Source organism: Thyridium curvatum (assembly GCF_004353045.1).
Source record: "Thyridium curvatum strain D216 chromosome Unknown NODE_121_length_78225_cov_84.765794, whole genome shotgun sequence".
Classification (NCBI taxonomy): domain Eukaryota; kingdom Fungi; phylum Ascomycota; class Sordariomycetes; order Thyridiales; family Thyridiaceae; genus Thyridium; species Thyridium curvatum.
In genome coordinates this window covers 1-13,387 of record NW_022156876.1, presented here as the reverse complement: position 1 = coordinate 13,387, position 13,387 = coordinate 1, and the positions used below count along the sequence as shown (strand labels likewise).

Below are 13,387 nucleotides of genomic sequence, written 5' to 3'. Positions count from 1 at the left end.
AGGTGCAGGGGCATTTGATGTAAGCCCAATAAGGCAGGTCAGTCGTCATATTACACGTAGACGCATGCGTACATACATTAGGCAACCCAAGGCAATCAACCCATCACCGTGTTGAGTAAACATCGAAAGGAGAGGTAAACCAAACACGCATCGGACTCGTACGCATACTTGGTTTTACTGCCCTCGTAATCGCTGTCGATTGAATAAGACATTCCCAACCTGCTAAACCGTCCTCGCGGCTCTCCACTTCAGAGGTCGGGTGCGGCACGGAACCCGAGACCGCCGTTGCTGCGCCGTTTGGTATAAGACGAGTCCATTGCTCGACAAACCTAGGCAAGCTCTGCCTCCGCAATTGTCTTTGGAGCCGTCTCCTGAACCAGCTGAATCAGGGGTAATAGTCTCGCGACTGGCAAGAGACGCAAGACAACAATCCCAAGGTCTACTATAAATACAAACTGACCATGCGGCTGCACATTGGTGGCCGCTCCGGACTTGTCGCCGGCCTTGCGCTCTGTCAGCCGCATGTTGCAGCAGCATCGGACCCGACACAGAAAACCATACTGGGCAGCTCCAACCCTCTTGACGAGAGCTTCGGTGTATATGTCAAGGAGCTCCTGGACAAGTGGCACGTTCCCGGCGTCGCTATCGCTGTTGTCGATGGCGATGATATCTGGGCCGAGGTGAGTTTGTACAATCATTGATCCTTCCTTCAATATGCTCGAACATCTACTGGGACATCTTCTACTTTTGATCTCATTCTTATTGAAGTTTAGAAGTGCTAAACAACTCTCAAAGGGCTACGGCATCGCCACCTTCCCCTCCACCCCAGTCACCCCCTCGACCCTCTTCTACACGGGCAGCACCACAAAGGCCTTTGTCGCGGGCGCCCTCTCCCTCATGATCGACTCGGGCAACTACACCCTGCCCGCGCTGCCGCCCACGGGCCCGCCCTCGCCCTACCGCCACGCCTCGCTCCAGCTGCCGAGCCCGGAGCACGACTACGCGCCCCGCAAGCTGGACTGGACGACGCCCATCTCGGCCGTCCTGGGCGACGATTTCGTGCTGCAGGACGCCTGGGCGACGGCGCACCTGACGCTGCAGGACGCGCTGTCGCACCGCACAGGCATGCCGCGCCACGACGGCGCCATCAGCCGGCGCTACGGCGACGGCGACGGCGCGCCGGCCGCCACGGTGCGCGACATCACGCGCAGCCTGCGGCACCTGCCGCTGTCGGCCGAGCCCCGCGAGAAGTTCATGTACTGCAACCTCATGTACGCCGTGCTCTCGCACTGCGTCGAGACGCTGGCGGGCGGCCGCTGGCTGGGCGACCTGCTGCGCGAGTGGATCTGGGCGCCGCTGGGGATGCGGTCGACCTTCTTCAGCCTCGAGGACGCGCTGGCGGCGGAGCGGGAGGCGCCCGGTGCTGTCCACCTCGCGGGGGGCTACTACTGGGACAACGCGACGGCCGGGTTCGCGCGGGCGCCGTTCATCGGGGTCCGCGAGGTCAGCGGCGCGGGCGGGATCCTGTCCAACGTCGAGGACTATGCGCGGTGGGTCAAGTGCCACCTCGACGGGGGCCGGCCCGTCTTCTCAGAGGAAGGGATCGCGGCGGTGAGGAAGCCGCAGATGCCGGTCGACTCGGACGGCCCGGTGCTGTTCGACACGCCGCAGTCGTACGCGAGCGGGTGGTTCACGTCGTCCTACCGCGGGCACCGGTTCTGGACGCACAGCGGCGGGATGCACGCCTACGGGGCCGAGGTGTACATGTTCCCCGACGACAAGTTTGGCGTCGTGGCGCTCGGCAACACGGCTATGACTTCCAACGCGGCGGAGGAGGCGGCCATATGGAGACTCATCGACGAGAAGTTGAAGATTCCCGAAACAGAGAGGATAGACTGGACCAAGAGGTAAGGGGTTTCAACGAATTTTATTAAGCGAGTACGAGTAATCTGGATCTGACATCATCAACACGGACAGATGGGAGACATTGATCGGCAAAAAAGACATCGTGATCGATGGGGCGCTCGACGAGATGTTCCCAGACCGCAAAGAACCGGGCCTGCCACACGACCTACCGTTGGAAAGCTATGCCGGGACGTACTTCCACCCGGGCTACATGAACCTGACCATCCAGGTGGTCGAGTCGGAGGCCAATGACAAGCCTGGCAAGACTCTCTATGCCGAGAGGCCCGATGCCACCTGGATGATGACATACGATTTCCAGCACGTCTCGTCTGAATACTGGATGGTGTATCTCGGTCTGATATACGAGCGCAGTGGCAACATGCGCCTGTACGCCCCTGCTCAATTCAAGATAGGCCCGTCAGGCAAGGTCACGGGGCTCGAGATAGGGTATCGATCGGACGGAGCGTTGGAAGGCAACATCTTGTTCACCAAGATCGACTGAGCAGGGCGACTGAAGCCCTTCTGGCACAGCTGTGCTGTCTACTCTTCCAAAATCATCTGTTCATACTTTTGCACAGTCAGCACATCTTGTCTATACGAGTAGGCTGTGAAGACATTTGAGAGAGAGTTCAAGAGAGAAATCAGACTGTTGAGCTTGATAATTTAAGTTTGGATCAACATGGAAAATTCAGTTGGCCGTTCTTAAGAAGTGTGTGTCATCATGATAGGGAAGGAATAAATAAGGAATGTTAAAATGCTTACCATTGCCTGAGAAGAAGTGATTGTGTGTGCAGACATGTTAGCTTCTCATATCACAGGAATATCAGAGAGAAGTGAAGAAATGTTGTCCAAAAGAAAGGCCGACAAAATTTAAACTGCAGAAAAAGGGAGGCACAAAATTGTGGGTCGAGCAGCCACACGAAGCAGCTCCAGTGCTCCAGTTGTGTGGCTGTTGTTGTTGGTTGGTGGCTGCCCAGCTCCAGCTGTCCCGTCTGCTGAACGTCAGCGATTTTCAGCGCTGGGAGCACGTCAGTGCTGAGTGCTGGGGGGGCTTTGCAAGAGGGACCCCACCTTTGCATGAAGCCGAAATTATTGTTTGTTCCCAAAGTGGTGACCCCTCCTCCAGTCCCATTGCCCTGACAGCCGCTTCAAATCTTGGAAACCCAACACCACGTCTACCCGACCTCGACCCGAGACTGCCTTCTCTCTGAGCTTTCTCTGCGCAAGACACACATACCCCCTTTCTATCTTCCTCCAGAAACCCTCCAAAATCAGACAAGATGGCCGGTAAGTCAAGCTGCGCAACGGCGCTGGTCGCCCTCAGCTCTCCCCTCCTCAGCCCCCCCGCTTCTCTTTGTTTTGCGCGATGCGATCATGGGGCATACATGGGCGAACCTTGGCTGACATTGAACCTCGCGCGACAGAGTACGAGAACGTTGCGAGTAAGTCTCCCGATGCGAGCACCTCTGGCAATCTCTGGATTGCATATCCCACGTCCTCGCCGACCGGCACAACAAACGCTTCCCGAACCCACGCCCGCGACTGACAAATCTGCGCGCCTCATCTAGAGCAATTCGTCGAGTTCTACTACAACTCCTTTGACTCGGATCGCAAGACCCTCGCTGGTCTCTACGTGAGTCCTGCTAGCGAAGCTCCATACAAGGAACGTCTAGTTAACATGGCTGTGCAGCGAGACAACTCTATGCTGACCTTCGAGTCGGCCTCCTCTCTTGGTGCCACCGCTATCGTCGAGAAGCTTTCGGTGAGTTGGGTTACCGCTGAAGGCTACAGAGAAGGGCGAACTGACTGATGTACCACAGGGCCTCCCCTTCCAGAAGGTCAAGCACCAGGTCTCGACTCTCGACGCGCAGCCCACCGTTGAGGGTGGTGTCATCATCCTGATCACCGGGCAGCTCCTTGTAAGTCCTATAGGGCCCAGCGAGCCACGCGGAGCTTCTCACTGACCCATCATCTTCGCTCAAACAGGTCGACGAGGAGCAGCGCCCGATGAACTTCTCTCAGACCTTCCAGCTCATGAAGGATGCTAGCGGCCAGTACTTCGTCTTCAACGACATCTTCAAGCTTGTCTTCGGCTAGTCGATGAAAGGAGCGTGCGCGGAACGGTTTCTGTCAACAAAAGGGGATAGACGCATGACTGATCATGGTCGTGCATGGTGAGGCTGGGCTTGAGCATACAGTGGGAAAGGACATTGATCGTTGATTCTCAGTGTGGATGGACCACTCTTGCGGCGGTTGAAATACGCCCTGGCTGAAGGGATAGAAGAAGTAATGATCTTGACGAGTATAGCCCCAAGGCTGTTTTCCCGAGTGGCATTTGACAACATTTGAACATGGGCGGATGATCGAGCCTGTTGGGCTGCAGCTTTCAGGCCGAGAAATGCAGTAGGAGATGACCTCCAACGACATTATAGACTATCGCCAACTCGTTCGTCCGAGTCGTAATAAGGCTACACCCGCTCCCATTATAATCCCTACGTAAACTGCCCAATCATCTCCCTGCCAATCATCTACAGGCGAGCAGGCTCTATATTCGTCCTTCAAACCCCCTTCACGGCCAAGAGAAAGGAACGGGATATCGCCGGAGGGTCTATCACCCTCAAGCTCAAGACAGTTGATAACAAGATCAAGAACGTCGATGAGGTTTTGGGCTTCGGAGCGAACCGCAGCGGACGTCGCACCGTAGTGACTAAATACTTGATCAGCCATGACGGGCCCCAACCGGCATCGCTGGACGGCGGCCTGACAGTGCCAACCGGCCCCTGTCTCCGGCATGGCCGGCCGGAAACCGGGCTGTCTACGTTAGGCTGAGTAACTCAAACAGTAGCCCCCAGCAATGTGTTTTCCTGTGAATCAAGGGAATGGAGACGGCGCAACGATGTGCCTGTCAGATGCGTGAGAGCAACTAACAAGGGAGCCACGTAAGGGTACCACGTCATTCTACGTTGCTTGTGACTGTGCAGCAGAAGCTCTGTATCTTCGCTGCCTAATTCTAGAAGGACTTACTTATACATAAAAACGACCCTTTGGTTGGTATTCATTATCCGATTGAGGATAAATGTAAAGAGCACGTACTTGTACACAGAAATCCTATTTTGAGGGACGGGACCTGCACAGAGTGTTTGGAAGCTGTTTCGAACTTTCCCCAAGGCACGCCAATTCTGAACTCACGAATCCCGGTGTCTGGGCCATTGTGTTTGGAGGGAGAATCCAGAAAGTGGTGTGGATCAATCCGCGCCTCGTACAGCGAAGGAGGGACCCCTGGTTTTCTGCTTGTTGTCAGGAATACACCAACCAGAACCAGCCTCTGCTGCTTGTTCTTGTCTTTGACGGGACGACTGGGCGCCCCACCTCGTTGCTCCAGGCCCCAAGCCTCAACCAGCCGACCCAAAAGGCAACGTGCTAAGTTCCCGCCCAGGAGGAGCTGACGACGAAAAGCTTCCCGACCTCTCCCTTCTCGCCGCAAGCAGACCAAATAAATCCAACACTCCGCGCATTCGCAACGAACGACAGCGAACTGCATACACAAGCCAGCATCGCACCCAAGGGTTTCAGCCCACTCGCATTATATCCATCCGCGCGCTGCTCAGTCGAGCCGCTATCCCCTTGTCTTGAGGGAGACCTTAGACGCTGCGAACAGCAACGTCCCATCTCATCTACGAAACAGTAGATCTAAAACCGTCAACGAGTATAGCTTGACAATCAACAAATCGCCAAGATGACTCTCAAAGAGGAATTCGCGACGAGAAATTTCAGTGCGTCATCCACCGCCGATAGACACAACATTGGCGGCATTTAATACTAACAGCTCGACAGGTATCTACGGACAATGGTAAGCAGCTTCCTCGAGTCGGCTGCGCCGGCCATGCCCCTGCAGACCAGACTCTTCTCTGCTGTTGCGCAATCATACGATGGGCCAAAGCCCCGAATCATGCTCTTTGTAGCCATCTGTGATAGCTCACCGTCACAGGGGATATGATCGTTGGATTACAATATTGAAGAGATCAACTGGCTAACGTGGCGTCCCTACAGGCTCGGCGTCCTGTCCATGATTCTGTGTTTTGCTCTCGGACTAGCCAACATCATCACCACCCGGTTCGGCGTCATTCCCTTCGCCATTGTCTGCCTGTAAGCAATTCCCCCCTTTCGCCTCTCTTTGACCTTGGCCTTCGGCCGAGATCATAGGACACGCGGCCGCTGACTCTCCGCAATAGGGCATGCTCCTTCATCATCCTCTTCATCGAGGTGCCCCTCCTCCTGCGAATCTGCCCGACCTCGTCGACGTTTGACGCCGCCATCCGCAAGGTCTCGACCAACTACATGCGCGCTGCCGCCTACGGCGCCATGGGCCTCGTCCAGTGGCTGTCGCTGATCGTGCACACCACCCCGCTGGTCGCCGCCGCGCTCTTCCTGACCCTGACCGCCGCCTGCTACCTCCTCGCCGCTCTCAAGAAGCAGGCCTTTGTCGGGAGCCGGACGCTGGGCGGGCAGGGCGTCGCGCAGATGATTGTATAAGTCAAACCATCTCTCAACGCCTGATCTGGCAATGGCGACTTGTTGGCTGGGTCTCAACTTTGTGTACACGGAAAAGGTTGAAAGGGGCGAATATCTACTAGCTCTTAAAGTGTTCCAGGCCAACCGACGACGAAACTCTGACGACGCTTAATACGACGACTGAACCCTCACGTCATGAACATGATAGGAGAAGTGGATCCAAAAAAGGAAAGAGAGATGGAGGTATTGCAATGAAAAGGAGAGGCGTAGGAGGTTCAAAGCCTGTGGCTTCGGCCTGCACGAGACGGTACGGAGGTGGAATTGCATCTTTGGGTTGGGGTTCAGGCGTCTCGGACTGAGAGTGCATAGGCGCAGGTGGTTTCTCCATCGCTTGTGCCTATCCACTTTGTCTTTTTCCCGCTATATGATTTTTGTCTTTTGTTCCTGTTTCCTGGTCTTTTTTTATCTTTTGTCTTGCCCCGTTGAAAGGGATACCATGTGCTTCTAGAGATAGGTTTTATGACTTGGCTGAGCCCCCCCCAAATGACGAACAGGATTGATTATCATAGTTAGAGTCAATGTGAGAACTGTGATATGGGAGCTGTAGAGGCGAGAGCCGCATCGAAGAAGCTCTGCCAGACTGTGCCTGTACGTGTGGGGGGTTGTGGTACCGAAGCAGTGAAACACTGACGGACAGATTTCTTGACAAGGCGTCATTCCCGGTCGAGCTTGTTGATAAGGGGCCTACAGGCAAATATTCAAAAGGGTTGGCATATCAGATCTATACGGGTACAAGGTGGTTGACAGCTTCACAAGTTTCGAGAAGCTCGTGGAAGCCGTTGAAGATCTCGACTAGGGAGTAGCTCGAGCTCACAGCTTAGCGATATCTATTGCATAAACAGAAAACGTAATTCAAGCAGACAGGGATTCAGCTTTCCATCATGCATGTCACACGCATGGGAATTAAAAGAAACACCTAACCTCTGTGTGAAAGCCAATGGCCAGAACCTTTTGGCCCATGGACCAATGCGTTTGCAGAGCTCGTGACCGACGACTGCCAGACCGGTCTTGCCAAGAGTGGTCTAGCCAGGTGGTCCTCTCTCTCAACGGCAGTGCCTGGAGCTCCTTTGCTTCCCAATGACAATGGGTACCGTCGGCTTCCAGGAGGAGGGAGCTCTGGTGGCTGGCTGGCTGCAGGTATAGGTATCTTTTTACACTTCGTGATCGTGTGAAAGTGGCTTGCATTTCTCCCACGTCACGCTTGGCATGGGGACAGCAGCATCATCAATTGCAGTTGGGCAAAGTCCCGGCCGTGCTTTGTCCAGATCACCAAAAACGTTTCTTTCGAAGCCCCAAGCGGACGGCCGGGAAAAGCAAACTTGGGCCCTCACGGATGATGGGCGTTTTTTGTTCGGATATGGCGTCATGCGATCAAGCCTCTGGAGAGGTGTTCCCTCGTTTGGTGATCGATTGGCGGCGCTACAGTGGGCAAACGGTGCTGGAATGACGCTGTAATTGAATTTTCTTTAGAGTGAGTGGGAGTGGGGATGGGTGATTGACGTCCGCCAGAGACTGTGTACAAGAAGCTGGCTGCTGTGCAGAAGAGCCCGGAGCTTCCCCCCTCAAGTTTTACAGCAGAGGTCCACAGGATCTTGTGTAGGTATCTGAGACGACACCCCCGACTCGTTCCCAATCTCGATTCAGGAAACGGGCTCGGCTTGCCTCTTTTTCTCTCATTACCCCAAAGAAGCGGTGACCAAAAGGAAAATGGCTCCTTTCCCTGTATCATTGGACACGCGTGCAGAGGGGAGGGAGCATGGATGCCAGATTTTGCACCTTTGGTCCAAAGTCTATGTCTGATGCAGAATGGGCAAACAGTGACTTTGTCAGTACCGAGCTCGTACTGTGGACGAGGGGTGGAGACGTTGGCTGGCCCGGGGTGGGGTCGCTATGCACGCCATCTCGAGAATGGGATTGAATCGGCCACGGGTTCAGGTACCTGAATGCTGTCGAAAGCAGAAAGGCACTCTCGGTCGTCTTTTGTCTTCCTTTGTCTCTTCCTCAACCCACAGCCGCCTGACGGGACAAACTCGGGAGGCCGCCCGACGGGAAATGGCGCAGGCAATAAGAGGAGGAGGAGGAGGCTACCCGGATGCAGCAACGAAAGCTATAGATAGTAAAATGCCTCAAGGCAGGCCCAGAGAGGCAGATTCAGGAAGCTCGTGACAGAAAATCACTCTTGCAGCAGGAATACATTGGAGGCGGTAAAGGGCAGCAAGTAGATAGATACCTACTCCGGTACCTGAGACCAGAAAGCCGCTAGGGCGGAAGTCCTTGACGAGATCGTGACCATCAGGTGCCCTCGCGGGGCCTGTTGGGAAGGGGCGGTCGGGTCGCCAGTTGGAAGCCGGCGGCGTGCTAGTGTGGTTCGCTCCTGGCTCGAATGGCGCATCCTGCAGGCCCCAAGGCGGCCGGATCCCTGTTTTTGGCGGGGAAATGGGCCATGAATCCATGATGTCGCTGTGGACGAGGGATGCCGGTGCGTGTGATGAGTGTGCGACTTTGTGCCTGCTCTGCTGGCGTCAACTAATGACGACCCAGGCATTTCTCATCGATCGTATAAGTGGCCTGGGTCCGGCCCGCATCTTCTCTCGACAAGAAAGCAAGCAGTGTTTCATCATGAGCTTCAGGTTGTAATGTGACCTGCTTTTCGACGACTTGACTGTCCCGTATTACGACACCACCCCCTTTTTTGGTCTACTTACTATCCTCATCCTCAATTGACCATTCCTGGGACCTCTCTACAGATTCCCATCTTCTCCCTCGGTTCTACAGGAACACACCTTTTTGTTTGTGAGTAACACCCTGTTTGTCTTGGCTGGACCCGAGCCAGCCCACCTCATGCACTGCTTGCATTTGCACATTGGAGAGCATCGGCACGGCCCCATTGCATGTGCTGTCTGTTGTTCCCGGGACGATGCAGCTTCCCGGGTCCTTCACCCGAGAGACAGGCGCGAGACAGGGAGCTCAAGGGAGGTTTCAAGGGAACCGCTGAGCAAGTTTTCGAAGTGGCATCCGGATCGACCAGCCAGTGATAGGCGACGGAGAGCGTGAGCACGGCAGTTGGCAACCACTCGCCTGAGCAGCAAAGTCATCACCTACCCGGGTGCTTCCTGCGAAGCACCCGGTAGCGTGCCGTCGACGAGGGATGCAGCGTCGGCAACACCATAAAACCAAGCCACGGCGGGGGAGCAGATCCTCAACTTTGTGACGACCTGGCTTTCCTCATTCCTTCGTCTGGCGGTGTCGCGTCTCTCCTGATACCAAGCTTTGTTCGGCTATCTATCACTGATCAGCTATCTCTGACTCTTTCGCTCCCTCGCTCGCTCCGTTGCTTATCGCTTGGGCTGGTGGGCCTCCGGGTGTCAGTAGCTTTGGCCTCCAGCTCTTTCTCTAGCTGCGTCTTATCTCGGTCGTGGTGGTGTTAGCAACACACACACAGCACACGCACTGACTGCGCTGGAGCCGACCAAGTACCTGCCGATTCAATGCTCAACAGCCTCAACCAAGTCCCCTGTCACGGTAGTGCCGCGCCCCTTGCAAAGAAGCCCTTTATCTCGCGAAGCTGCTCTCTCTGACACGCCCTATCTTGTTTCTGCATACCACATCTGCCTCTTTTTTTCACCGCTCCTGTTATTATCCTCACGGCAAGCAATTGCAGCATGGCTAACCAGGTCGTATGACCCTCAGACAACTATAATACGTTTTTGCATTCTACGAGCTGTGAGAGGGAAGGGCTCACGACTCAATTACACTTCTACTTACACCAACTTCCACCCGATTCCTCCGCTGCTATCCGTCCCGTCCGTATCCGCGGTTCGATTCATTCTCACTCCATCCATCCGTCCGCTGAATCGACTGGTTGCAAGCCCAAAAACCCTAATACACAATGTCGGCCACGGCTGCCCAGCAGACTCCTGCGGTCCCCCCGCGCCCGTCTAGGGGTCAGGATAAGGACCAGATGCCCAAGATTCCGCCTCGGCCCATCAAGAACCGCATCGAGCGCTCCCTCTCCCCCAACCCCGACCGCTTCGCTCCCTCCCCCCTCAACGACGAGTTCCTCAACAAGAGCCCTCGCTCCAAACACCTGAGTCCCACGAAGCTCGCCTTCCCCTCAGACCCTATCGACCGTGCCGCCTCTGTCGAGATGCCCTCCGTCGGAGAAGAAGGCATGGAGTACGCCGTCGTGGCTGAGGAGCTGAACCAGTCGCGCCGCCAGAGCACCTCGCCCGAGCAGACCCGCACCGTCGGCGAGGACATCAAGCTGCACGCCCCCAAGCCATCTCTGCCGGCCGTCAGCGCCAAGCAGCGCGTCGCCGCCGTCACCCGCACCGACAGCGACCGTGCCGCCAGCTTCGGCATCGGTCGCCCCAGCAGCGATGAGGTGACCCCTTCGAACCGCAGCCTCAAGAAGAAGGCTAGTACGGCTAGCCAGCTGTCCACTACCGAGAGCCACACCGAAGAGGAGCACGGCATCCCCGAGATCGGCCAGCAAGTGCCCATGTACCGCGACGCCGGCGATGTCCAGGCCCCGTCCCCTGCGCCTGGCAGCGAGCCCCCGAAGAAGCATCATGCAAGGAAAACAAGTGCGCGCGGCCTCCCCCCAGGTAGCTACGGCTTACACGGCCACGGCGTGGTGTCCAACGACAAGCTGGACAAGATGTACTATCAAAAGCACCCCGACGAGCTCAAGAAGGAACGCCACAGTCATCACCACGACCGTCCCAATGACTTCTCCATGAGCAGCGATGATCTGAACAAGATAGTGCGAGACACGCATGGCCGCGGACTGGGTCTTGGTGAGTCATCAGATCAAGATGGATAATAATGACTCGAATCTAGGAGAGAAAGGCTGACTTTGACAACTAGGGACTCGTGATCTTGCCGGCACGCCCAGCGAGCAGATCGGATGGCAGGCGATAGAGGAGTCCACTTCGCGTCTCAATTCGCCCCATCCGGCTTCCGCTGAACTGGCCAGGCCCGCCAAGACCAAGCGGTCTGCCTCGGACAGTGGCAATGGCGTGATCCACGTCGAGGAGCCTAGCAGGAGAAGAAGTGTCATGTTTAGTGACGGCGAGACCGCCGGCGTCGACGACTTCCAGGGCCGGGCCGAGACCCCAATCTTAGCCGCCGATGAGGTTGCAAAGGATCCCCTAGCCTACGAGCACGAGCCTGCTGTTGAGCCGCCCAGGGAACGTCGCGGTAGCGCATACGAAATGGAGGAGCCTCAAAGCCGGCCCACTAGCCGCCCGGCCAGCCTGTACAAGGTCCCCTCCTCGGAAATCCGCTCGACTCCCCTTGAGGATGTTGTCGAGTACGAGCCCTTGTTCGAGGACGATAAGGTCAACGCCGAGAAGAAGTCGGCGAGGAAATCCTTTGAGGAGTACAAGGCGAGGTTTCCCAGCAAGGATATCTGGGAGGACGCCCCTAACAGCGTGCACTACACTGCCGAGGTTTCCACGCCTGACATCCCGGAGGAGAAAGATGAGGGCGAGGAGCAGAAGACAATGAGCGAGAATATCATGGACATCCCTCCCAGGGAAGGAGAGACACCAGCTCAGGCCTTTGCTCGCCACCAGGAGGAGCTGGCCCAGAAGGAGTTCCGGCAGGACCCCGAGGCCTTCCTTCACAGGAAACAAAAGCCTACCTTCGTGCAGCACCACGCCCACTTGGCAAAGCAGGTTAAGTCTGAGCGGCCGTCCATGTCACAACGTTTCCCGAGTCGGGATGTCTGGGAGGACACGCCTGACAGTTTGAAGCTGGAGACAACGGTGTCAACGCCCCAGCAGGAGAGCGGCGATGCTGCTTCGCCGTCGGTTGAGTCCAAGCCTTCGATTCCTCAGCGTCCCGGTCGCAAATCCGCTGAGACGACGTCGCCGTCGAGCGACAAGCCCGCCGTTCCCGAGCGGCCGAATGCCGGTGCCAAGCCCCCCGTCTCGGACCGTCCCAAGCCGCAGATCCCGCCGCGACCCGTCAAACAGGGCTCCGGCTCTTCAGATAAGGACGCTGATGCCGCCCCTCGATCCAAGCCCGCCGTGCCCGTGCGGCCCATGGGCTCTAAGATCGCTGCCCTTCAGGCCGGTTTCATGTCAGACCTCAACAAGCGCCTGCAGCTCGGGCCGCAAGCGCCCAAGAAGGAAGAGCAGCCTGCGGAAGAGGAACGTGCTGCTCCGGTGGAGGAGAAGGAGAAGGTGCCGCTCTCGGACGCACGTAAGGGGCGCGCCAGGGGTCCGCAGAGGCGGGCGCCGCGGTCGAGCCCTTCACCTGCGGCGGCGCTATCGGGAGCGTCGGAGCAGAAGACCGCGGCGACGCTGGCTTTCTCTACCACGGTGACGACGTTCAGCATTAATCCTGAGGACGGGGGTGTCTCGGTCCCAGTCGGCCGTGCCCCAGTTTCTGAGCCTGCGTCTGCTGTCGAGAAGGAGGAGCCGGTGACCGAGAAGGCGACTACCGCTGCTGCTGTCGCTGAGCATGAGCTCGAGAAGGCGGCTCCCGAGGAGAAGAGGGCACACCCTGCCCCGGCTGACGTTGTGGCGCACGAGATCGAGAAGGCACCCGAGGCCGAGGCCCCCGCTGCTGCCTTCGAGAAGACGGAGACGCTGGCGACCAACACGGCTGGCGAGACGCTGCTAGAGACCAAGGTCTCTGAGGATGCCGAGGACAACAAGAAGACGGTTGAGCCGAAGGAGGTTGATGAGGTTGTCAAGAACTAAGGAAGGACCGAAAGAGAGAAAGGGGGATGATGTAATGGGAGGAGAGAAGGTATAGCGACTTGTTGTTTTCTTCTTCTTTCGGGTGTTTTTGTGGTTCTTGTGATTGTTGTCAACATCAGTCAGACCAATCCTTCCATTCATTCCTTTGAATACTGTATTATGCACAGAGAAAGATTTGCAGCTTGGGGGGGGGGTTC

The 13,387-nt window shown here is 56.6% G+C and overlaps 4 protein-coding genes across 4 annotated transcripts; all 4 read left to right on the top strand.

Annotated features, from left to right (window-relative positions):
- Nucleotides 1-461: 461 nt before the first annotated feature.
- Nucleotides 462-2,407, top strand: E0L32_011840 (uncharacterized protein; the record flags this gene model as incomplete). Its single annotated transcript, XM_031134614.1, has 3 exons — nucleotides 462-680; nucleotides 796-1,907; nucleotides 1,978-2,407. The coding sequence occupies 3 exons, from the start codon at nucleotides 462-464 to the stop codon at nucleotides 2,405-2,407; spliced, it is 1,761 nt and encodes a 586-aa protein (XP_030999781.1).
- A 778-nt stretch (nucleotides 2,408-3,185) lies between these two features.
- E0L32_011839 (uncharacterized protein) lies at nucleotides 3,186-4,002 on the top strand (the record flags this gene model as incomplete). Its single annotated transcript, XM_031134612.1, has 5 exons — nucleotides 3,186-3,192; nucleotides 3,330-3,347; nucleotides 3,474-3,667; nucleotides 3,726-3,824; nucleotides 3,892-4,002. The coding sequence occupies 5 exons, from the start codon at nucleotides 3,186-3,188 to the stop codon at nucleotides 4,000-4,002; spliced, it is 429 nt and encodes a 142-aa protein (XP_030999780.1).
- Nucleotides 4,003-5,641: 1,639 nt separating this feature from the next.
- On the top strand, nucleotides 5,642-6,438 carry E0L32_011838 (uncharacterized protein; the record flags this gene model as incomplete). Its single annotated transcript, XM_031134611.1, has 4 exons — nucleotides 5,642-5,678; nucleotides 5,740-5,755; nucleotides 5,956-6,051; nucleotides 6,138-6,438. The coding sequence occupies 4 exons, from the start codon at nucleotides 5,642-5,644 to the stop codon at nucleotides 6,436-6,438; spliced, it is 450 nt and encodes a 149-aa protein (XP_030999779.1).
- A 3,928-nt stretch (nucleotides 6,439-10,366) lies between these two features.
- Nucleotides 10,367-13,190, top strand: E0L32_011837 (uncharacterized protein; the record flags this gene model as incomplete). Its single annotated transcript, XM_031134610.1, has 2 exons — nucleotides 10,367-11,276; nucleotides 11,347-13,190. 2 exons carry the CDS (start codon nucleotides 10,367-10,369, stop codon nucleotides 13,188-13,190), a joined length of 2,754 nt encoding a protein of 917 aa, XP_030999778.1.
- Between the last annotated feature and the right edge of the window lie 197 nt (nucleotides 13,191-13,387).